The 26,058-nt window shown below is 44.0% G+C and overlaps 1 protein-coding gene across 8 annotated transcripts in view; it reads left to right on the top strand.

The window, feature by feature from the left end:
- Positions 1–26,058, top strand: part of LOC118391007 (peripheral-type benzodiazepine receptor-associated protein 1-like) — a 172,902-nt gene that overhangs the window by 118,415 nt on the left and 28,429 nt on the right. For 5 of the 8 annotated variants that reach the window (XM_035781906.2, XM_035781904.2, XM_035781900.2 and 2 more), the window contains 15 exons: positions 1,274–1,456; positions 2,363–2,446; positions 2,818–2,907; positions 3,164–3,286; positions 4,428–4,532; positions 6,713–6,763; positions 7,598–7,630; positions 12,550–12,724; positions 14,073–14,290; positions 20,625–20,731; positions 20,954–21,063; positions 21,550–22,467; positions 22,671–22,822; positions 23,417–24,094; positions 25,168–25,506. In XM_035781906.2, the coding sequence (XP_035637799.1) occupies positions 1,274–1,456; positions 2,363–2,446; positions 2,818–2,907; positions 3,164–3,286; positions 4,428–4,532; positions 6,713–6,763; positions 7,598–7,630; positions 12,550–12,724; positions 14,073–14,290; positions 20,625–20,731; positions 20,954–21,063; positions 21,550–22,467; positions 22,671–22,822; positions 23,417–24,094; positions 25,168–25,506 (3,366 nt within the window). The remainder of the gene's footprint in view (positions 1–1,273; positions 1,457–2,362; positions 2,447–2,817; positions 2,908–3,163; positions 3,287–4,427; positions 4,533–6,712; positions 6,764–7,597; positions 7,631–12,549; positions 12,725–14,072; positions 14,291–20,624; positions 20,732–20,953; positions 21,064–21,549; positions 22,468–22,670; positions 22,823–23,416; positions 24,095–25,167; positions 25,507–26,058) is intronic. The other 3 variants (XM_035781905.2, XM_035781902.2, XM_035781907.2) reach the window with 3 other exon arrangements.

Genomic DNA, 26,058 nt, shown 5'->3' with positions numbered 1-26,058 from the left:
ATACGGGTTCAGAAGTACTCTCTTTCTCCTAACTCTAAGAATCGCCTAACTCTGAGCAGTGTATTATAATCGTAAAGGAATGTCCATTAAAGGAGAGGAGGGACTCTCCTTTCTAAAGAATCATTTTAAGAGTTACATCCAGTCTGCTAGTATTGGTATGTGAGTCACGGTCCAGGCTGGAGGGATTCCCTGTGGATTAGATGACTGTGTAGAGGAGTCCGAGGAGTCAGGCCACTGGGAAGGAAGAAAGGCTGGAGGATAGATAGCTGTATTATAATCCCTGTCTATCTGTCATTTGGTTGGTGCTGGGAGTCAGGCCACTGGGAAGGAAGAAAGGCTGGAGGATAGATAGCTGTATTATAATCCCTGTCTATCTGTCATTTGGTTGGTGCTGGGAGTCAGGCCACTGGGAAGGAAGAAAGGCTGGAGGATAGCTGTATTATAATCCCTGTCTATCTGTCATTTGGTTGGTGCTGGGAGTCAAGCCACTGGGAAGGAAGAAAGGCTGGAGGATAGATAGCTGTATTATAATCCCTGTCTATCTGTCATTTGGTTGGTGCTGGGAGTCAGGCCACTGGGAAGGAAGAAAGGCTGGAGGATAGCTGTATTATAATCCCTGTCTATCTGTCATTTGGTTGGTGCTGGGAGTCAGGCCACTGGGAAGGAAGAAAGGCTGGAGGATAGCTGTATTAATAATATATGCCATTTAGCAGACGCTTTTATCCAAAGCGACTTACAGTCATGTGTGCATACATTCTACGTATGGGTGGTCCCGGGGATCGAACCCACTACCCTGGCGTTACAAGCGCCATGCTCTACCAACTGAGCTACAGAAGGACCCCTGTCTATCTGTCATTTGGTTGATGCTGGGAGTCAGGTTTATATGACACATTTGTGTTCTGCTATTATTCTGCTATGTTCTCTTTTAGTCACTTTGTTTGACACAGCTCTCTACACACGGGGAATGATGCTCACATCTAATTCACTGAAACGCTTTTCAATCAAGCCATTAGCCAAAGAAAATGGTTTAGTCATGGTTTCCTTTAATCTGTATCAAGTGAGGTTTAATTATTATGTGCACGGATGCGCTTCACACTGCTACAACGTGGAAACTACGGAACCAAAACAACGGAGAAGTTTAGCCTCGCGCTTCAACGCTCTTAGTAGTTGTGAAAATTGTCCCGTTATGTGTTTACTTTGTGCATGCAACGTCATCTTGCAGAGTCTGCCCTTTAGGCATAATTGTGAACTTTCTGGATTGTGCCCTTGGCAGGTTGCAGCAGAGACCCCGTGTGTGGCGTTAGATGAGGCTCCATCCAGGTGTGAGGAGACTCCCAGAGAGGAGGAGGAGTCAGGGTCGCGAGTGACCCCACCCTCACTGGGCCTCTGCCCCGCCCCCACCCCTAGCCTCTCCCACCAGGAGGAGCACACAGAGGAGCAGCGACTACAGTTGCTGGTGAGAACAAATGCATCAATGCCACAAACGCACACACACTCACACACATATGATTGACCCACTCACCTTGTACAATATACAACCCTGTCATGGCTAGCTATACTGACACATACACACATGCACATACCTCTTGTTGGAGACTGGACTGATATTATGAGTGAGATATGATGTAAGGTTTGCTTGTAGTCTGGAGGATGGCTCACAGACAAGTAATCGTTAGAACAAATCAGGCCACAGGTCTTCGCTTTTTTAATAATCAATATTGTCGTGCTGCAGCTGTTGCATCTAGTCAGTCAATTAGCCACTGAGTCCCCCCACACAGCACACATAACAGTCCTTGTGCAGTCATCATAATGCTTGGTTATTCTGTTGTGTCTGGCAATGGATGTTGAAATAAGCCAATTTTTTTTTTTTTTTTTTTTTTTTTTTTTCCATTCTGCTACTGGGGGGTGGGGGGGCCTGCATGACTGTGCATGTAAGCTGCATTTAGAGTAATTAAAGAATGCTAAGCTTGTTAATACCTCGTTGTTACCATGTCAGAGGTCAATATGGAAATCAAGAGCTTATATTTTATTGTGCAGCCAAAACAGATTGATCGTGATTTGTGCAGACACTTTTTTTGTCAAACGCAAAATTGATATGTTAATATGCTTTGACATCTGATATACACGGCAGGGTATCATAGACATGGTACTGTAGCCGGGCAGGCTCACAGAACAGTGTGCATGTGCATGATAGTCTTAATGTCTGACACCAAATAGGCCTGTGTCACGTTTAGGAATAGGCAGCCAAAAAAGCTCCTATTTCGAACACCGTGTTCAGATGGCAATGGGGCGAATAGGGTCCGACTGACGCTCGCAGGTCGTGTAGTCGCTGTAACGTGACATGCTCTGGCTTCCTTTTCAGGAACAGGAGCTGAGTAAGAAGAGAAAAGAATGTGAAAACCTTGAGCATGAAGTAAGGAAGAGACAGAAGAAATGTCTAGATTTGGTAAGAAATCCTCAGGGGCCATCCACTCGTGTGTTTGTTAACTACTGTACTCTCAGCGTGCTACTACCAGTGGACCAGGTGTTATGACCAGCGGTAGCTGGTGAAGTGAGAACATCCCACTGGAATGGAATGAATGGAACAGTATCAACCACATGAAACACAAGGTTCCAATAACTCCATTCCAGCCATTACATTACACCCATCCTGAAACGAAAGTGACACCAGCCTCCACTGATTTACAGCACTAATACGGCTGTACTACAGTATAGTGACTATACTCTCAGTTGACTGGGACTGATGAGAAATCATGGCTTCGTCCCTGGCTGTTGAATCTGAGTCTTGTCTTCTTGTTGTCGTTTGTGCTCTGACAGGAGAGCCTGCTTGAGGATGAGCGGGGCAAAAATGAACAACTAGAGGAGGAGGCGGATCTCCTCAGGAGGAAGGCACAGCCGCTCGACCAGGTCAGTCTCCATTCTATTCTATTGAGGGCCTCTTAGGCTTACGGTTGTTTTAGATGACAGAATAAATCTCTACATTATGGTTCAAATTGGGGACCCTCAGCAGTCTTTTCTGTCGTGAACCTTCAGTAGACCGGAAGGGCTTCTGTTTCTATGTTGGAATGGGACAGTATTTGTTTTGTCTGTCCTTCTCCTGCTGGTCATGAGGAATGTCAGTACTCTCTCTATCCCCATCTCTCTCCCCATCCCTCTGTCTCAGGCCCGGGTTGAGAATGAGGAGCTGAGGGAAGACCTCTCTGAAGTGACCGCTCAACGTGATTCAGTTCTCGAGGAGAACCAGAGACTCCGTGCCAAACTGGAGAACCTAGAGCAGGTCCTAAAGGTACAGGCTCACCTCCAGTCTTCTGTTGCAACACTTCCAAGTTTCACTATTTCAGAACAAATGTGAAGAATCCGGAGATCCCTGGGGCCAGGTCCACTTTGACTACAAACATAGTAGTGTTAGCATTTATTAGTAGTGTTGCCAGTAATAAATTTATTAGTAGTGTTGCCAGTATGCATTTATTAATAGTGTTGCCAGTATGCATTTACTAGTAGTGTTGCCAGTATGCATTTACTAGTAGTGTTGCCAGTATGCATTTATTAGTAGTGTTGCCAGTATGCATTTATTAATAGTGTTGCCAGTATGCATTTACTAGTAGTGTTGCCAGTATGCATTTACTAGTAGTGTTGCCAGTATGCATTTACTAGTAGTGTTGCCAGTATGCATTTACTAGTAGTGTTGCCAGTATGCATTTATTAGTAGTGTTGCCAGTATGCATTTATTAATAGTGTTGCCAGTATGCATTTACTAGTAGTGTTGCCAGTATGCATTTACTAGTAGTGTTGCCAGTATGCATTTACTAGTAGTGTTGCCAGTATGCATTTACTAGTGGTGTTGCCAGTATGCATTTACTAGTAGTGTTGCCAGTATGCATTTATTAATAGTGTTGCCAGTATGCATTTACTAGTAGTGTTGCCAGTATGCATTTACTAGTAGTGTTGCCAGTATGCATTTACTAGTAGTGTTGCCAGTATGCATTTACTAGTAGTGTTGCCAGTATGCATTTACTAGTAGTGTTGCCAGTATGCATTTACTAGTAGTGTTGCCAGTATGCATTTACTAGTAGTGTTTCCAGTATGCATTTACTAGTAGTGTTGCCAGTATGCATTTACTAGTAGTGTTGCCAGTATGCATTTACTAGTAGTGTTGCCAGTATGCATTTACTAGTAGTGTTGCCAGTATGCATTTACTAGTAGTGTTGCCAGTATGCATTTACTAGTAGTGTTGACAGTATGCATTTACTAGTAGTGTTGCCAGTATGCATTTACTAGTAGTGTTGCCAGTATGCATTTACTAGTAGCGTTGCCATTTTAATTTGTCTGGGAATTTGCCTCATGGAAGCCGAGAGTAGAGACTATAGAGTAATTATGTAAGTGTTGTTTGACTACATGAGATACGTGTCTCCTTTGATTGCTTGCAGCATATGCGAGAGGTCGCCGAGCGAAGGCAGCAGCTGGAACTAGAACATGAGCAGGCACTGGCTATCCTCAAGTTTAAACAGGATGAGATCAAACGGCTACAGCGGGTGAGCAGTACAGTACATGGCCTCGGGTCCTCTGTAGCTCAGTTGGTAGAGCATGGTGCTTATAATGCCAGGACAGTGGGTTCAATTCCCAGGACCTATACGTAAAATGTATGCTTATATAAATGGCATATACAGAACATCTTGGCCATGTTCTGTTATAATCTCCACCCGGCACAGCCAGAAGAGGACTGGCCACCCCACATAGCCTGATTTCTTCCTAGGTTTTGGCCTTTCTAGGGAGTTTTTCCTAGCCACTGTGCTTCTACACCTGCATTGCTTGCTGTTTGGGTTTTTAGGCTGGGTTTCTGTACAGCACTTTGAGATATCAGCTGATGTACGAAGGGCTATATAAATACATTTGATTTGATTTGCATTCGGGAAGTAATCAGTCCGCTTTTCCACATTTTGTTACGTTACAGCCTTATTATCAAATGGATTATATTGTTTGTTTTTTCTCATCATTCTACACACAATACCCCATAATGACAAAGCAAAAAATGGTTTTTAGAATTTTTTACAAATGTATTACAACCATTTTTTTTTAAAAACCTTATGTACATAAGTATTCAGACCCTTTGCAATTAGTCTTGAAATTGAGCTCAGGTGCATCCGGTTTCTCATCATCCTTTGAGATGTTTCTACTACTTGATTGGAGTACACCTGTGATAAATTAAATTGATTGGTTGCAGTATTCAGACCCCTTGATTTTTTTTGTTTGTTAAAGCAGAGCTATTTTCAGTTCTCTCCAGAGATGTTAGATCGGGTTCAAGTCCGGGCTCTGGCTATGCCACTCAAGAACATTCAGAGACTTGTCCCAAAGCCACTTCTGCATTGTCTTGGCTGTGTGCTTAGGGTCGTTGTCCTGTTCGAAGGTGAACCTTCGCCCCCAGTCTGAGGTCCTGAGCTCTCTGGAGCACGTTTTCATCAACGATCTCTATGTACTTTGCTCCGTTCATCTTTCCCTCAATCCTGACTAGTCTCCCAGCCCCCGCCACTGAAAAATATGCCCACAGCATGATGCTTCCACTACCATGCTTCACCGTATGGATTGTGCCAGGTTTCCTTCAGGCGTGACGCTTGGCATTCAGGCCAAAGAGTTCAATCTTGGTTTCATATCAGACCAGAGAATCTTGTTTCTCATGGTCTAAGAGTCCTTTAGGTGCCTTTTGGCAAATTCCAAGCGGGCTGTCAGTGCCTTTTACTGAGGAATAGCTTCTGTCTGGTCTGCGCTACCACAAAGGCCTGATTGGTGGAGTGCTGCATAGATGTTTTTTCCTTCTGGAAGGTTCTCCCATTTCCACAGAGGAACTCTAGACCTCTCCGAGTGACCATCGGGTTCTTGTCACCTCCCTGACCAAGACCATTCTCCCCCGATTGCTCAGTTTGGCCGGGCGGCCAGCTCTAGGAAGAGTCTTGGTGGTTCCAAACTTCTTCCATTTAAGAATGATGGAGGCAACTGTGTTCTTGGGGACCTTCAATGCTGCAGAAATGTTGTGGTACCCTTCCCCAGATCTCGACACAATCCTGGCTCTGAGCTCTACGGACAGTTCTTTCGACCTCTTGGCTTGGTTTTTGCACTGACATGCACTGTTGACTGTGGGACCTTATATAGACAGGTGTTTGCCTTTCCAAATCATATCCAATCAATTGAATTTACCACAGGTGGACTCCAATCAAGTTGTAGAAACATCTCAAGGATGATCAATGGAAACAGGATGTACCTGAGCGCAGTTTTGAGTCTCATAGCAAAGGGTCTGGATATTAAGGAAATAAGGTATTTCTGTTTTAAGATTTAATACATTTGCAAACATTTCTAAAACTGTTTTCACTTTGTTATTATTGGTTATTGTGTGTAGATTGCTGAGGATTGCTTTTTATTTAATCAATTTTAGACGTACCATAACAAAGTAGAAAAAGTCAAGGAGTCTGAATACTTTCCAAATGCACTGTATATAATCACAACTGCCAAGAAACCCTGTTCCTAGCAATCACTCAGCAAAACCCAATCAAACTCAAATAAAAAATGTTGTCATGAATTATATTATGGGTAATTAAGACTTTGTCCAGTAGGAGGCAGCCTTTGGGTGCAGGGCTGTTTGTTTTGTTCTAGAGAGAACTTTTGAGAGGGACTAGATGTGAACTAATAAATAAAAAACTGTGTTTATTTTTCCATTCAACAGGCTGAGTTTTTTGCCAAGAGGGAGCATGAGGGGGTGGTACAGTTGCTGGAGGTAAGTCTGGTCTTGATCTTGTATTTTTATGGTGCCAATAGAGGTCTAGAGCTTGTATTTATATAGTGCAGACAGAGGTCTAGATCTTGTACTTCTATGTTTCTGATGATATTTCTATTGGTGCAGAGGTGCGGTTGTTGTAGGTCTATAGACACTACATTATCATTCCCTCTCTTTCACATGAAGGTAGCCTGGCTGTGTAACACAGGACTGTCGATAAAAGGCAGGGCCTCCCTGCAACATGCTATAGTATAGGCCTAATGGCTAATGAGGCTGAGGTGAAATTGCACGCTCGAGGGGAATATATCAATATTTATCTACGTAAGCTTGTGGAAGTCACTGACTCTCTCTCTCTCCCCAGAGAAGTGAGAGGTAGAGTGTGTGAGAGGTAGAGTGTGTTCGTTTAGAGCAGGGATCATCAACTAGATTCAGCCAAGGGACGATTTTTTTCTTGAGCGGAAGATCAGGGGGCCGGAACATATTTACAAATCATTTGTAGACTGCAAATTGACCCCAAGAAGCCCAAACAGATATAGTATTTTACCAAAGCATAATTATTTCAACCCTTGCTTACATTTGTGTACGACCACATATATCTCTCTATTATGTGTGGGAATACTTTGGAAAAGATTTCCAAAATAAAAATCCCTTGGAGATGATTTGCTAGTGTTTTTACAGTATTTTTTGTTCAACAATTTAAACAGTGAAAGAACCTCCGACAGACTGATCATCATAGTGTATACTGTCATTGTGTCAGTAAACCCTTTGTTATGCATTGTGTTAATGTGTTGTGTTTCTCTGTGTAAAATGAAGTGTGTATGTATTCTGTTGTAGGACTTGATCCAGCTTGTGTTGCAGAGGGAGCTGGTACAGTACCGTTACGCTCATGTTTTGTTTGAATTGCTCATTACTATTCCTCCTACTCTCTTCCTCTCCATCCCTCTAAACAAAGAGCATCACTTGTAAAAGTCTCTCTCTCTCCCTCCAGAGGAGGTATGGAAGACGGAGAGAAATAGTGATGAGATCATAGTGTCTATACAGTCCGTTTCTATCCCTATCTCTATGATTTATGCTGACAGACTCTTCTCTCTCAGGACCTGGACTCTAATCTATTAACCATGTTTTTGTTCCTCAACTCCACTTTTCACAAGCATGAGTTTTGTATTTGAAGTGCTTTTTTTCCTGTGCTTTGTTTCCCTGCTAACCAGACAACTCTGGACTGCATGCAGGTACCGGCAACACAAAGCCTCTGTCCTGATACTCTAGCCCAGATCCCAACCTCATCCACCCTGTTACCAACCCCCACCTTAATTAAGCCTCTGTGTAGATAGATAGACAGACTACTACACCTTGCCTTTACAAAGTCCTAGACACAAGTGTCCTTGCAGCAAGTTAGTTTGAGAATCAGGGACAAATTGAAATGTGACCGGTGATACCCTGATTAGGGCTGTGGCGGTGATTGTCAAGCAAATAACTGACAGTCTCACGGTAACTTACCTTTATTTACATAAACACATTTAGCATCTCCTGGCTTCCATGCACAGCCTACAAGCCACTGATCCAGACCTTTGGAACATCTGCATGTTTAAAAGTCTAGTAAATCCATGTAATATAGCCTACACCTTCACAATAAATCTATTATTTATTTTAGACCGGTCTAAAGAAACATTATGTGAAGAAAATGTAGTCTATTTCAGAAGAACAGAATAGCATACTGAGTTGTCCTTATGTTAGGCCCTGATCTGGCTATGCCATATGGCTGTAGGCTACACTAGTTAATATAGCAGACAAGATTCGCTTAGAATTCTGTGACATTATTTTATACTATTTTATAGTATGAAGAATACAATTTAACATAACTGAATAAAATAGAAAGTACATTTTCTCCCAACAATGAGGGAGTGTGCACATGCAGCTGTTCTATGTTGAGCGGTTAACAAAGAAACAGGTCCTCCTACATGCTGAATTTAGATGTATTTATGCAACTTTAGGCTAAATGTTTAGATGATGGGACTAATGATGATTTGGAAAAAGTTGCATGAAAGGCATCAGTCTCTCATTCACAATTTGAAAAGCACTTGATAATATTCTCACCAGGCCTTATGTAACTTTACTTGTGATACAAATGTTGGGCTGTATGTTTACATGTTTAATACATTCTAAGGCTGCATTATGTGACTCTAATGATCATTTGAAAAAAGTTGCATGAAAGGCATGAGCTCTGCTTTGTTTTTTGCGCAGGCTGTACACACTTCATCAGTCTCTCATTCACAATTTGACAAGCACTTGATAATGCCTCAAATTTCCTTGCTGTGTTCCCTTTGTGTGGCCATAATGCCAACTAAAAGGCTGAATGCTAAAAAAAAATCCATACCTTTTGCGGCCAGTGGCCTTGGGCTTAAATTAATAATTATAATTTGTGCCGAAACACCTCTCACTCACATGGCTCCATCACGTGATCTGGTCTTTCTCACAGGTTACAAGTACAGGCTGCGCCAAGACATCGGGCTGCAACTGCGTGTCCTTGTCCAAGGCGCATATTGTAGATATGGGAAGAACTGTCCACATTTTACTTTTCGCTGAAAAGCAAAAGCACTAGCATATGTCAATCTACTATCCCCCATAGTACAAAAGTTGACCTATAAATATTCCAAACATACATAGTCTGGAACAGTTGTGGTATGTGATAGATCCCAAATTAATACAACCACTAGCATCAAATAACCTGTTTTAAGCAATGAGCCTGACGCAGCAGATGAGAACGTTTTGCTCAAAATGTTGATAAACTATTAGGCTATTTCTTCACATTATAAGCACAGCAATGCGCACAGGACAGTAGGCTATAAGCACAAATGTCCATTAGCAGGAAAACACCATTCTCATAAGTGACCAAAAATGCAATTTATACATGTTTTGCTTTTATTATGAAGGTGCATTTTTATGGTGAAAATGATCTTCCCCAAACTAGAATCTCACGCGCTGCGTATGTATGCCAGTTAGGCTCTACACCCGTTGTACAGCTGATTAATGTGCTTCATTTTAAGAAGTTATTTGTTCACTGTAGTTGTGATACAAACCTTGTCAAAACATATAGGTCTAGGCTACATGAGGTGTGCGACTGTGATTTGAAAAAGTTGCACAAATCATCATGCGCTGTTTGCATTAAGCTAGGCTGTCACGCTGGTATAAAGGATTTGGAGACAGGTGCAGGAATACACAATAGGGTTTTTTAATACTCCCAAAACAAACACATATACAAAAACACTGGCCTGTACCCAAACAAACAAGCGAGGGTAAACCTCGTTGAATGACACGGGACGATACCTGTAAAACACAACATGCTGCGTGCTTTATAAAACAGCTGCACCAACGCATAGGTACTCACACCACCAACGGACATGGGAACAATAACCGACAAAGACAGAGGGAACATATATAACATACTAATCAGGGGAAATGGGAACCAGGTGTGTGTAATCCGTGACATAGGCATTATTCACGAGTGATAATAAATTATTCACAAGTGATATGCTAATATTGTCACCCATTACACTATTCTTGATTAAATCTTGTCTTTACATATACTAAATAATATATGTGTGAAATATGTTTTGATTTAGAATAGACCATTATCATGCACCTATCTCGAAAAACAGGGGCAACGGGAAAAAAAATACATGTCATCTAGGCACTTAAATAGCGATTGGTGGACACCTTTCACATAGTTCATTTCATGCCAGGCAGGTAGGCTATAATCCTGTTGTGAAGAGAAGCAATGTGCTAAATATTAATACATTTGAGAAATAAATATAGTAGGCCTAGCCTACAGAAAGCTGATGGGATCCACCTTTTTTTAATAGAGGCCATCACTGTTTTCTGACGCAATTGCATAGCCTATAGAAATGTTGCACAACATGAGCTCTGGGGACTTTAATAAAGCAAATCTGAGGAAAACGCTACCGAAGTTCTATACCTGAAGTTATTGGTTTCTAGGATGTATTTATGGAAAGGCAAAGATGGCCTTGTATGTTTTCTAGCTACAGCAGAGGTGGTCTATAGTGTTGTAACAGGCTTTGAATATTTGGGCTCTCTCTGAGAGGTGATAGGCTCCAGCCAGGCCGGCATGTGTCAGTGTACTGTCCTATGTGCCTTTTCCTACACGTCTGTGTGGTTCAACCAGTTACATAACAAGCCTAGTAGTAATTGTGTTCATTTTAAATAATCCCTTTGTTGACATGGAGAAACCCTCTGATGCTGGCTGGCCCTCTGTGTGTGAATGTGTATTAGTATGTGTCTTGTGTGCGCTAGCACTGTGTGTATGGAAGTGTTTAACTATACACGTCCACACACACACACAGAGAGAGAAAGAGTGGAGTGTGAGGGAGGGAGAGAGAGAGAGTGAGGGAGGAAGTGGAGTGTGAGAGAGTGAGTGTAGGTGATTAAAGTCAGTGTGAAACAGGTCAGGCCGAGTGATGCTGCTGTTAGATTACTCTATGGCACGAAATCCAGTCCCCCGCTGGGCTGAGTAAACTGAACCTTGTTCATAGGAGAATTGGCTTGGTTTTAAGCTCAAGGTGTTAAGATAGAGTTAGCCTGCTTTCTTGGCAGTCGAGCTGTGACCCTGACAGTGGGGCTTCTCGCTCTCTTCCCTCTCTCTCGCTGCTCTCTCTCTCTCTCTCTCTCTCTTTCTTTCTCCTCTCAACGTAGTTTTGAATCTCACTATTGGGAGCTTGATCTATCCTATAGTCAGCACAGTGACTCAAATCTCGTTAGAGAACGGGTAGCATGCCCCCACCTAAAAAATGAAACTTTTGTGAACCAACACTTGCACTTGACTTTTTCCGCCCCTTACTAGCTCTGACTTTGCTGTTAGCTACTTTATTGAGGAGAGATGTACTTACTATGACTGTGGTTATCTTAAGATGAATGCACTAATTGTAAGTGAGCGTCTGATGAATGACGAAAATGTCATACATTAGCTGGATCTACTTGCTCTATCTCCCACTTTGTGACTTGGTTCATGTTTGAGTTCGAGCAGTCATTTGGGACAGGCTGTGCTTGGTGGTGTAGGTGAGAGGTTTGACAGGAAGCTGTGTGTGTGTGTGTGTGTGTGTGTGTGTGTGTGTGTGTGTGTGTGTGTGTGTGTGTGTGTGTGTGTGTGTGTGTGTGTGTGTGTGTGTGCACACATGTGTGTGTCAGTGCACGTGCGTGTGTGTTTCGTTTAGCTAGGGGCCCTGTCACATCACTACCAGGAAACTCCCACCACAACCGGAAGTGAAAGCAGCCGGTTATAGAAACTCACTGGGGGCTGATGCTGAACCCTGTTAGAGTGTTCTGACTGAGCTGTGGCCGTGGCTCTGTAGTGGCTTTGCTAGTGTGACTGTGAGCGCTGCAGAACTGTGTCGGAGGACTTGCAACTCGCTGCAAACTACGCTAGCTACGCTTCAGATTCTGTTTGTCACCCACAAAACCAACACCTCCTACTAAGGCCTTGAAACCTGTTATTCACCCTTCTCACTCCTTTTCCCGCCTTTCTGTCTTTTAATTTGATCCTAAATGTGATAGTAATTGTAAGTGAATGTTTATGCATATGATAATAAGTCAATTTCTTTAAGTTGATATTCCAGTAGTATCATTTTTAAATAGGCAGATTGTCAAAGTAGGCCACCACACAAATACCCTTTCATTAGCATATGATATTTTGTTTGCCTCGGATGTGAAACTAAATCCTTTGTATGTATGTGTGTGTGTGTGTGTACCTCTATCTCTCTCTGTGCTGTCTTCAGTCTAAGGTGCGCGAGTTGGAGGATAAATGTCGCAGCCAGAGTGAACAGTTCGGCCTGCTCAGCCATGAGCTGGAGACCTTCCGACTGCAGGCCGGCAAATTGGACCTGGCCGGCTCCGCACTCCTCACTAACCATGCCCTCTGCCATCTGACCAACGGTGTGGGCCTCTCTGGGGGTAACCATGGCAACCGTTATTACCATCATGTTCCTGATACATGCCAAAGGGCAACCTTTGTTACCATGATATTACCCTAACCATTCAACCATATCATATTACCGTCACGACACCAATACCTTCCATATACTCACTCATATTCCCTCATGAGATACACTCCCCATCCCAATAAATGCATCTTCATATGTCCTTTGTATGCCCCCTCAGGCTCATTTTAACTACTAATACTGAATCTCCCACAGGCACAGTTTACCAATATGGTCTATAGTTTCTACCAAGATTGATTGTACACATGAAGATTGCTAAACTAAAGAGTGCTTATTCCAACCCTGGATCTCCATGTAGGATTGTGTTGGTATTACTTTTAAATCGACATGATTACGTTTGAAAGGGATTCCGCATGCATTCACTTTGATGCAGACCCGGACTGAGAACATAATATATTGTAATCCTGGCCGCCACTGGCTTTAAAGTATCCCTTCAAATCTCTATTGTATCCATCCCTCCCTCCTTCCAGCCATGTACAGTGGGTGTGCTGTTTCTGTTGTAGATCAAGGTGGCCTACCTATGGGATGATTTGAACTCTCTGGGTGATGATATGGACTTCTGGAGTCTGGAGGAGAGAGAGACTCTCCCTTAGGACTCCTCGTTACCATGTACTGCTACTATTCCTAGAGATCCTGGGTCATTGAGACTGTCACTGCTACCATGAGCACTATCACTCCCTTTCCTGGTCTTTTTTTGAGTAACTTGGTCCCTGAAATCACTGTTAGGTTAATTGTAACGACCCACATATTCACAATCAATTGGTTTGGTTTGGTGGGGCCTGCAGTGAGTGGCTGTATGAATGATGCCACACATATACAATCCCTCTCACACAAAGGTCCCAAACACACACAGAGGCGTGGTTCAACAACGGTGAGTGAGTGATATCCGGGATGTATGTGTTAAGCCCCTTAGTTCTTTCTGGCCCCTGTGTGCCATGTATGGTGCTGTGCTCGGGGGTCGTGACCTCTAAGCACAGAGACAGATGGGGACAGGAGGGTTTTACTCACTCCACTCCACTGTTTAATCAGCCAGGGACCTAGAACACCAACCTTCAATTGGATAACTACAAACAGGTCACAGAAGAGGGTGTATGTTTGTAGCCTGAGGTGGTCCAGTTGTCTAGGCCACTGCCTCCAGAACACATGTACTTGTGCTCACATGGGTTCCAATCCAACCCGCTGCTCTTCTAGCACACTTTCTCCTCCTAACTTTCCTGTTACTCTCTCGCTATCCTTTCGATGAAACATGAAAAAGGCGGAGAGATTTGTTTGCTCATGAAGTATCTTCCTCCTCCCTGTAGATGTGGCGGCAACTCTCCAGATGGGGGCCACCCCTCACGCTGCGGGTCTCACACGCTCCCCCACCACCAAGCACCGTGAGCTGCCCACCATCAGCCTGACCAAGTCCTCCAGCTCCCCCAAGTCTGTCTCTGACACCACCCACCTCTCCCCAAAGTCGGCCGAGTCCCACCACAGCCCCCATCACAGCCCACGCAGGACCAGCCCCACGCCACACGAGGTGAGAGCTCTAACACATAATTTAATCCTGATTTATTGCATAGGGATTAAGTCACTACTTAATTAATATGGGGAGTTTCTTGTTCAGCTTAAAAACATAGTACAGTAGTCTCACTAACGGTAGGACTAGATGACAATTTCAGATTGTCTTAGTATTTGAGTTTTGCTTAAAGGGATACTTCAGGATTTTGGCAATAAGGCCCTTTATCTACTTCCCCAGAGTCAGATGAACTCGTGGTTATTGTTTTTATGTCGGTTTCCAGTATGAAGGAAGTTAGAGGTAGTTTTGCGTGCCAATGCTGACTAGCGTTAGTGCAATGACTGGAAGTCTATGGGTATCTACTAGTGACACACACAATAAATCTTCTACACAAAGATATTAAGATACTTTGTTGCATTAGACATGCTGCTGACATCTTTAATCATGAAAATAACTGCAATTTTCAATTAATTGGGTTCAAATATTCCTCAAGATCAAACCGCTCGTATGGATTGCCTCCTCCTTTTCAACTCTATGTTTAGGACAGATTGCTTGTTGAGATTAACAAAATGGCACAGTCATTCCTATGGATTTGCTCGTCAGACTTCATGGATGTAAAAACGTCATTAGCCTTTCTCTCATGTCTCTCACACTGTACTATCAAACAGCCTCGGCTTAAATAAATAAAGGCAAATACAACACATACATTGCTAGAGATAAGTGAATAGGACCCTGTTGCGGTCGGGTGGTCTAACTCTTCTTTCATACGGTGTCCAGCTTTGTGCCTTAACCTTTTTCTCTCTCTCACACATGGCACTGTCATGTAGCATACTGGCCAAAGACAAATGCAGCACTTATTATACAATTCAAAAGATAAGACCCTTTTGGGTTGGGGCTTTTAAACCATTTCTTCCATGTTTTAAAGCAGCAGACCTCTCCCTCATCCAGTGTCCAGCTGTGTGTTGTAGCTAGCTGATGTCTGTCCTGCGTGCCGCAGCCAGCCAGTGTTGGGTCTAAGTCTCTCTGTAGTAGATCTTTATCCTCCCTCCCTCTCATCCATCTAAACCAGCCAGGTCAGGACAGGCAGCACCAGCAGCAGCTAGCTCTCTAAAGCTCATATTTAGTGAGATAATCCCACTGCTGTGGATTATTAAGGTTGTAGTAGTTGTAAGTGATTATCCTTAAAAGGTTTTTTGCTGGCAGGGAGCGATAAAAAATATGCCTGTTACTTATTGTTTATGCATAATGTATCACTCAGACCCTATAATTAGACATACGGCCAGTCGACAAACAAAACACTCAACGTTTGTGTCAGTGTGTGTGTGTGTATCCGAACCCTATCAAAGTAGTGCACTATATATAGAGATGTAGTGCAATATAGCCTATGGGGAATAGGGTGCAATTTCATCCTACTGGCAGCGATTGTTTGTATGTTTGTGTCGGCCTACAGCAGGGGTCTGCGGCCAGTGGGCCAAAACCGGCCTGCAAGTGATTTTTTGGGGTTCTACAAAGTTTTTAGTTAAGATATTTTTTTTTATTTTTTATTAAATCACCAGGAATTAATCCCCAAAATATTTGTATTTTATGCAGAGACATACAGTGGGGTTCAAAATGATTGGATCCCTTGATAACCTGTATGCTCTCGTTGGCTGGCCCTCGATACATATTGGACACGATAACAACACCCACCCGTAGCACACGCTCCAGCAGGTATATCTCACTGGTCATCCCCAAAGCCAACACCTCCTTTGGCCGCCTTTCCTTCCAGTTCTCTGCTGCCAATGACTGGAATGAATTGCAAAAGTCGCTGAAGCTGGAGACTTATACTTCTCTCGCTTATTTAGTTTCATTCTGAGCCATTTTCTTTTGCCAAATTAAGTTCCAAATGTAATGTTTGCAGCAATATAACACCCTGCTCGTATTTTCCCTATTAAAATTTACTTGGCTTACTTTTGATGTCACCCTAATAAAATTGTGAAACCTTGGTGAAGGTTTGGTGTGGTGAGGCAATAAGTATATTTATACTGCAGGCGTATGATATGAAGGCAGTGCGCACCAACTGACATCGACAGTTGAACTTGAGGTGAGGAATAATGCTTTAGGCCAGTGGTTCCCAAACTTTTTATAGTCCCGTACCCCTTCAAACACTCAACCTCCAGCTGCGTACCTCCTCTAGCACCAGGGTCAGCGCACTCTCAAATGGTGTCTTTTGCCATCATCGTAATGATGATGGCAAAAGTAGTAATCATATAGTAATCATACTATACGATACATTTATTAAACATAAGAATGAGTGAGTTTTTGTCATAACCCCACTCATAACCCCACTCGTGGGAAGTGACAAAGAGCTCTTATAGGACCAGGGCACAAATAATAATATAATAGTAATCAATCATTTTGCTCTTTATTTGACCATCATACATATAAAACCTTATTTGTTCATCGAAAATTGTGAATAACTCACCACAGGTTAATGAGAAGGGTGTGCTTGAAACGATGCACATAACTCTGCAATGTTGAGTTGTATTGGAGAGTCTCAGTCTTAAATCATTTTCCACACAGTCTGTGCCTGTATTTAGTTTTCATGCTTTTGTGAAGGCCGAGAATCCAATCTCACATAGGTACGTGATTGCAAAGGGCATCAGTGCTTTAACAGCGTGATTTGCCGGCAGGATACTCTGAGCGCAGCCCAGTCCAGAAATCTGGCAGTGGCTTCTGATTAAATTACATTTTACAGAACCGCTTGTTGCAATTTTGATGAGGCTCTCTTGTTCAGACATTGGTAAGTGGACTGGAGGCAGGGCATGAAAGGGATAATGAATCCAGTTGTTTGTGTCATTCGTTTTGGGAAAGTACATGCGTATTTGCGCAACCAACTCACTCCGTAAACTTGAGTTAATTTTCACACAAAAAATCATACAATGATGGAAAGACCTGTGTGTTGTCCTTGTTAATGCAGACAGAAATGAGCTCCAACTTAATCATAGCCTCAATTTTGTCCTGCACATTAAATATTGTTGCGTAGTCCCTGTAATCCTAGATTCAGATCATTCTGTCGAGAAAAATCATCACCAAGATCACGAGAAACTCGGCATCATGCAAGCGGTCAGACAAGTGAAAATTATGGCCAGTAAAAATAACTTTAAGCGTGTCTCCCAATTTTTAAAAAATACATACAGTGGGGCAAAAAAGTATTTAGTCAGCCACCAATTGTGCAAGTTCTCCCACTTAAAAGGATGAGAGGCCTGTAATTTTCATCATAGGTACACTTCAACTATGACAGACAAAATGAGAAAAGAAATCCAGAAAATCACATTGTAGGATTTTTAATGAATTTATTTGCAAATTATGGTGGAAAATAAGTATTTGGTCACCTACAAACAAGCAAGATTTCTGGCTCTCACAGACCTGTAACTTCTTCTTTAAGAGGCTCCTCTGTCCTCCACTCGTTACCTGTATTAATGGCACCTGTTTGAACTTGTTATCAGTATAATAAACATCTTTCAAGCTGTCAGGCATTCCCTTAGCAGCAAGAGCCTCTCTGCGGATCCAGCAGTGAACCCAAGTGGCTTTGGGAGCAACTGCTTGCATGTGCGTTACCACTCCACTATGTCTCCCTGTCATGGCTTTTGCTCCATCAGTACCGATACCAACACATCTTGACCACCAAAGTCCATTTGATGTCACAAAGCTGTGCTGTGCTTTAAAAATATCCTCTCGTGTTGTCCTGGTTTCCAGTGGTTTGCAGAAGAGGATGTCTTCCTTAATTAACCCCCCCATAAATGTAACGGACATATACCAGGGGCTGTGCCAAGCCCGCCACGCCTGTTGACTCATCCAGCTGTAACGCATATAATTCACTAGCTTGTATGCGAAGCAGTAATTGTTTCAAAACATCTCCTGCCATGTCACTGATGCGTCGTGAACCAGTGTTGTTTGATGAAGGCATTGAAGAATTAAGTACTCCACAATAGTATGGGGCTTGCTTGTCCTAGAAACTCTGTAGCTCTCCATATAAGACGTTTGTTATTAATGGTATCTGTTACTCAAAAGTCGTCTTAATTCTCGCTCAAAAACGGTGGCTTATTTTTATGTTTTATTTTATTTCATTTTATTTCTAAATGTCTGCGCAAGAGTGAAGTTTTCATTGAGTTGTGAGATAGTACTTTTGCACATATAACACACTGTGGCTGAGGAAAGGCACTACTCCCCATATATGTGAACCCCAAATCAATGTAGTTCTCATCATATTTGCGCCTCTTCGATGGTCCAACGTCCCTGTCTGTTGTTCGGTGCTTTCCCGGTTAAGGGGGCAGTAGCTCTTCGGCTGCATCAGATTCACAACTGTCAGTGTCCATGTTAGCTGGACTAACAACAAATGTAGAATTACTGATGCTAGCATTGGATGTGCTCATGGAAGCAGAACAACTTGTGTCGTCGACAGGTGCAGGTATAGCTACGGTCGTAGCAGTACTACCAGTAGAGCTGGTATGTGTATCTATGGAAGCAGAACAACTTGTGTCGTCGACAGGTGCAGGTGTAGTACTGCTGGTAGTAGCAGTACTACCAGTAGAGCTGGTATGTGTATCTATGGAAGCAGAACAACTTGTGTCGTCGACAGGTGCAGGTGTAGTACTGCTGGTAGTAGCAGTACTACCAGTAGAGCTGGTATGTGTATCTATGGAAGCAGAACAACTTGTGTCGTCGACAGGTGCAGGTGTAGTACTGCTGGTAGTAGCAGTACTACCAGTAGAGCTGGTATGTGTATCTATGGAAGCAGAACAACTTGTGTCGTCGACAGGTGCAGGTGTAGTACTGCTGGTAGTAGCAGTACTACCAGTAGAGCTGGTATGTGTATCTATGGAAGCAGAATAACTTGTGTCGTCGACAGGTGCAGGTGTAGTACCGCTGGTAGTAGCAGTACTACCAGTAGAGCTGGTATGTGTATCTATGGAAGCAGAATAACTTGTGTCGTCGACAGGTGCAGGTGTCGTACCGCTGGTAGTAGCAGTACTACCAGTAGGGCTGGTATGTGTATCTATGGATGCGGCCTTAGTTTTTTTAACCATTTATCCATTTTCGAGCAAACGGAATGAGCAGCAGCTACATTTGGCTACAAAGGACAGTTAGTGGAATTCCCGCGAGAGAGTAACGGTTAATGCACAGCTGACATGCAGGTAAAAATAAGGTAAAACAGATTTCAGTTTCCCTGCATTAAAATCACCGGCCACGAGAAGTGGCGCCTCTGGGTGTGCATTTTCTTGTTTGCTTATGGCCCTCTACAGCTCGTTGAGTGCGGTCTTAGTGCCAGCATCGGTTTGTGGTGGTAAATAGACAGCTACGAAATATATAGATGAAAACTCTCTTGGTAAATAGTATGGTCTGCAGCTTATTATGAGGTATTCTAACTCCGGCGAGCAAAAACTTGAGACTTCCTTATCATTAGAGGTTGCGCACCAGCTGCTGTTAACAATGATGCACACCCCTCCATCCTTCATTTTACCCGATTATAGTCATGTTCTGGACAAAAACTGTCCCATGGCTGAATCTAGTTGCCTACAGTATTGGCCAGAGGTAAACATAGGCAGTCAGATCATTAAGCTGATACTGTGTGGTATTAAAGGGAGCATTTTCAGAGAAGAGAACATTCCCTATAAGCAGCTTGTTAGTGGCCAGTGTCCCAATCCACTGTGAATTGTGCCCATTGCCCACATTATACATAAATCTCATTGCACAATCTCTGAGGGAGTAAGTCAATGGCAGAAAAACCTATCATGCGTGTGGCCCTGGCCTTCTACTCTTCAGGAGGCATTGGTCCAGCCAGGTGTTGGGAAGATGTTGACCTGCTGGCAGCTCAAGGTTCCAGTAGAAATTATATACAGTGGGGAGAACAAGTATTTGATACACTGCCGATTTTTCAGGTTTCCCTACTTACAAAGCATGTAGAGGTCTATACTTATGTCATGCAATAACATGCAAATGAATTACTTAAAAATCATACAATGTGATTTTCTGGATGTTTTAGATTCCATCTCTCACAGTTGAAGTGTACCTATGATAAAAATTACAGACCTCTACATGCTTTGTAAGTAGGAAAACCTGCAAAATCGACAGTGTATCAAATACTTGTTCTCCATACTGTATATAACACTAAGGAAGCACTTTTATCCAAAGCCACTTACATTCCAGTGAGTGTATATGTTGTTTGTATGAATATGTGAAACTGTAGGAATTGAACCTGGCTAGGAATGGACATTGCTATGAATGGACATTGCTCGCACCAAGCTCTTACCAACTGAGCCACCCGGTATAACAGGGTTCCAGTGGCCTCATTTGTTGACTGTCATGTTCTAAGGTTGACACAGCCAGTGAAGTGGAGGAGTTGGACATTGATGTGTCCCCAGCACCTTACACCGCTCTCAGAGGAGCCGCCAAGCTACAGGTCTTCATCGGCAGATACAGGTAAGGACTGACAGACACAGATTTGGCCAAAGCAGCAGTATGCCTTCACTAAATACCGAAGGCATACTATTTAGTAGATTGAATTGGAGACCAGTTATGATATTTTTTTTTTCTCACTAAGAATGTTATTCATTTTTGTCTTATATCAGCATTCAACTGTAACAATGCGATTAGATGGGTAATGTTTATAATACATGATAATGTGACTTTATTTTTCCCAAGCTATAACCCCTATGATGGTCCAAATGATAACCCAGAGGTGGAGCTGCCACTCACCGCTGGGGAGTACATCTATGTTTATGGCGGTATGGATGACGACGGCTTCTATGAAGGTGAGCCTTCTCCAAAACCTTAAAGGGGCAATCAGCAGTTGCTACATGCAAAACATTCATTCTTAAAGAAAATAACGTATAAATGCCTCATGAGCTTAATTCAACTGTTGTACTCCCATCAAAACCCCAAAAATAAGGTTGTTTTACGCCAATGTTTGTAAACAACGTTAACAAACCCTATATAGCCTCAAAACATGGTTCAAACTATAATTTTGATATCATGGATGGTCAGTCCTTGCATCTGAATTTGAATTTGAGTGGTTACATTTCTCCAAATCCATCCCGTAGCTTTTTACCAAAACAGGGGCTGGGATGACACCTTGTTATTTTTTCTACTGCTCATTGCCACTTTAATTTCATAACAGTTTTATAAAGTTAGATTTTTTACACTGAAAGTTCCCATTTTAACACGGACATTTTAACACGGTCAAGGTTTTTAGTGTCGACATACCAAACACAAGTCTGTCTCTCTGTGTCCCCCTGCAGGTGAGCTGATGGACGGGCGGAGAGGGCTGGTCCCCTCCAACTTTGTGGAGCGCGTCTCAGATGACGACATGATGAGCGCCCACGTTCCAGAGGGCACGGACATATCCCACAACTCCTTGCTGGACAGCAGCCTGCACAGTGCCAGCCACCAGCACCACCTCCGCCTGGGGAGCCCATGTACCTCTGAGAGGACCGACCCTACGTTTGCAGCCTCCAACCCAGGTCCCCTATCCGTCTCTTTCCCCTCAGGGGAGCAGGTCCCGGCCCCCACGGACCCCTCCCTCCGACCCCTCCTCTCCCCAGCCCCCCTCACCAACGGCCTGGACCTAGACCTGGAGGTGGGGGTGGACACTGTGCCTTACCCGCGCAAGCTCACCCTCATCAAACAGCTGGCCAAGAGCATCATCATTGGCTGGGATGGGCCGCTGGTGCCAGCGGGCTGGGGCAATGTGTGGAGCTACAATGTGTACGTGGACCAGGAGCTGAGGCTCAACGTGCCCTTCGGCTCTCAGACTAAAGCTGTCCTAGAGAGACTAGACGTCAATCTCAAGGCCTATCGAGTGTCTGTGCAGAGCCTGACTGAGCGTGGCAGCTCAGACCAGCTCCGTTGCTCCATGCTGGTGGGCAGGGACGTATGTGTGGCGCCCACCCAGCTCAGAGTCGACCGTGTCACCGCCACCTCGGCCAGCCTGTCGTGGCTGCCCAGCAACAGTAACTATGTGCACATTGTGTCCTTGAACGAGGAGGAGATGGAGCTGGTTAAGGCTGGCAGCTACTCGCTGTGTCTCAGTAACCTTACGCCCAGCCTGCACTACACGGTCAAGGTGGAGGCTCGGCCACACCAAACCCCCTGGGAGCTTCCCCAGGAGAGGCGGGAACACAAGACCGCCACCACTACCTTTACCGTGCTGGCCGCAGGTAAGTGAGCAACCAGGGTAGAGAGATACTGGAGATCAAAGAGGGCTGAAGAACTGCCGGTTTAATTTTTTACATGAAAATATATTCCACTCACCTGGTGTTCCCAGGTCTTTAAAACAGGCCTTGATTAGAGAGGACAAATGAAATCAAGCCCTGTTTAAGACCTAAGCTTGTCTTCTAATATTTATTACCTCCACTCCCAGGTCCCCCTGATGCTCCTCTGGATGTGCAGCTGGAGCAGGGGCCCTCCCCGGGAATCGCCCTTATCAGCTGGCTGCCTGTCACCATCGATGCTGCTGGGACCTCCAACGGAGTCCGCGTCACCGGATACACCATCTATGCTGACAAGAAAAAGGCAATAACTGTAGTGTTGTGTTTCTGCACCTGAATGCACTGGAAACAGAGGAGAGTGTTTAAGGTTTTGGGTGTAATGGGGTTGAAATTATGCTAAGAGGTAAATGCTTTTGAAATGAGTTTGAATCGGTGTGTCTGTCAAGCCATTGTTTTCAGAGAGGTTCTGTGCTCTAAAGACCCATTGAGTCTGTTGCTCTCTTCCTCAAGACGCTGGTTTGTGTTTAAATGTGCCATGGTATTTTCAGTGCTTCAGCTTGGGCTGTGAACAGTATCTGTGATAATGGCTTGTCCTATACCGCTGACTTTTATATCCTTTAAGTGTTTTACGTCTCTGTGTGAGGATAGTGTGTGTGAGGAGTGTTTTGCTGTGAGGATAGTGTGTGTGAGGAGTGTTTTGCTGTGAGGATAGTGTGTGTGAGGAGTGTTTTGCTGTGAGGATAGTGTGTGTGAGGAGTGTTTTGCTGTGAGGATAATGTGTAGGAGTGTTTCGCTGTGAAGATAATGTGTAGGACTGTTTTGCTGTGAAGATATTTTGTGTAGAGAGTATGTGTCTGTGCTGCTGACACTACCCATCTTCTCTTCTGCCATACCCTAGGTGTTGGAGGTGTCATCCCCCACGGCAGGCAGTGCCCTAATGGGCCCGTCTCAAATCCAGTCCCTAATGACGGCCCACCAGCTCACCGTGCGCACCATGTCCGGCCACGGGGAATCCACCGACTCTGTGCCAGTCAACGTGCCCGCCAAGCTAACCGCCATCATGACGGACCAGGCCTCGGCTACCTCCGCCCCTTGCTCCTTGTCACCCCCCGTTCACCAGTCACCACCCTACCAGTCACCCCCTGTCCACCAGTCACCCCCCTTCTTGTCTTCATCACCACCCGTACAGCCCCAATCCCCGTCCTATGGGAACTCAACTGCCAAAGTCTCCACGCTACCCTACGCCACGGCCTCACCGCCGCTAGACGCACACGCCATGGTCCCTAACGGGGGGCTGCCCTCTGCCAACTCTCCCCCAGTCCACACCCTCCACACAGAGGCCTCCTCCCCACTCCCTGCCTCGTACGCAGAGGCCTGGGCCAACCCCTTAGCAAAGTCTCCTGCTCCCCCTCGGGATGCCTTGGCAATGCATGAAGCCACCATGTCACCTCCAGTAGCACCAAACTATCAGGCCAAGTTGCCATCAGTACCATCAGCCTATGAGGCTATGATGTCACCACCAATACAACCAGCCTATCAGGCCATGCTACCACCAGCCTCTCACATCAACACAACGGTACTTACAGTAATGCAACAACACCTCCTCTAAAACTCTTATCTAGAACTCTAGAACTCACCTCATGGCTCCAGACTTACTTTTTCCTGTGGTGACACTGGTGACACTAACATTTTCAGTTTGTGGCACAAGGCCATTATTCGGTCGCACCAAACTTTGTTGCGGCATCACACAATAGTAAAAAAAATTGCAATCATCTTATAAAGTAATTCGCAGTGCTACTGAGATGGTATGATTCATGAAACGTGTTCAAGCAGGGATGCAGGATCAAGATATTTTTATGTGTAACCTAAACCAGTGATTGTCACAAATTTTGGGTTGACAATTACCCTATTGTTGCTATATTTTACTCTCAATATAGGGCTCCAGAATTGCACATTTATTCTGTTCAATAGAGATTCATTTGCTTAGCAAAATTTTGTGTGTATAAATTAAATATCACATAAGGTAATTCATTTGGGGCTAATTCACCATCTGAGGAAGTGGAAACTCAAAATGCATTAGGTAGATCGCTAAATATAATATGTTGCTAGTTAGCCGTGTAATTGATGAATGTAACAGTAAATGTAACGTCCTAAAAACTTTGCAGCATACCCATTTATGTCTATAGCCTTTGCAGTCTCCGCGCACCATCAATGTTGAGAGTAATACCTGCAGAAAGCTGAGACCCTCCTCTCACCAACAGGCACAGCTCCTTTCAAAACGTTTATTGCATTTTTTTTATGTTGCAATAATTTATCTCTCCCATTAGCCTACTCTGCGCGAAAGGAGAAACAGACACAGGGACGGACACAGGGACAGGGAAGACACTTTCATGCCGGGATCAGGAAAATAATGCACTTTAGACTACTGTTTTGAGTGACCAGCTTGAATTTGCAGTTCGCACCGATCCGACCAATCAAACATTTTACTCACACAGCCTAAGAATCGCAAAATGTGACTAAATGGTCTCAGTCTGGAGCCTTGCAACTGCTCTAGAATATATAGTACTAGAGGTATGTTATTATCTAGTTTACATTATTACAACTATTTTAACTAAGTGTATGTTGTATGTACGCCTGTCTGTTCTCCAGGTCAATGCAGCCTTGCCCCCCAGCCAGAGTCCAGTCCCAGGCCTAGTGCCAGCAGCCATGGAGCAGAGCAGAGCAGTCACAGAAATCCCCGGAGCTCCCCGTCCCATCATGTCCATCACAGACTTTCTCCCCATGGAGGACTACTCCCGTGCAAACCTTTCAACCCCTGAGCCCTGTCCCACCCCACCCCAGGACAGACACTCTCTCCAGCCCCCCAAAGCCCCCTCTCCCCTGGAGTCAGAACCAGACTACTCCATGGAGAGGTCGACCACACGCCTGGTGTCCATGGAGGAGTTCCTCAGGCAGGAGAAGGACCCAGGCTTCAGCGGGCAGCCACAGGTTGGTTAGTTAGTTATTTAGTACTGACTGTGCTTTTTTGGAATGTGATAAATTAAATATCATTGCCAGTTTTCTGGGCAGATGCAATACGCCCGTCAACTCTGAAGTGTTCTTTATTGTTCCAATGTTCCCCTCACATTGGCTAGTACTCTGTGCTTTAATCCTCTGATGATGTTCATTGCCGAAAGAAACTCTTTCTCACCCAGCCTTTCTCAACTCTTTCTCATCCAGCCTCACCCCTTGACTAGATGAACCAGTAACTCATCTAGGTCTAGGAAAGGCTGTGGGATCATTACCTCGTATTTATCAACATGGTGCTTTAGACTAGGGGTCGTGACCCCATATATATATTTTTTAAAATATATATTATAATATCGTCTTTGTATCTCAAAATCATTGTAAAGCGGTTACCCTTAAAAATCTAAATGAAAATGATTCAAATGTAAAAGATCAAATTCAACCAGAGAGAACCCTTAGCTCATGGGAAAAGGCCGCACTTGACAATTGAGCTTGAATCTTTCCATTGTGAATGGATAGGCCTGCTACGTTATG

Source organism: Oncorhynchus keta, chromosome 12 (genome assembly GCF_023373465.1).
Source record: "Oncorhynchus keta strain PuntledgeMale-10-30-2019 chromosome 12, Oket_V2, whole genome shotgun sequence".
Lineage (NCBI taxonomy): Eukaryota > Metazoa > Chordata > Actinopteri > Salmoniformes > Salmonidae > Oncorhynchus > Oncorhynchus keta.
Note: the sequence above shows the minus strand (reverse complement) of the source record. Positions and strands in the feature narration are given on the sequence as shown.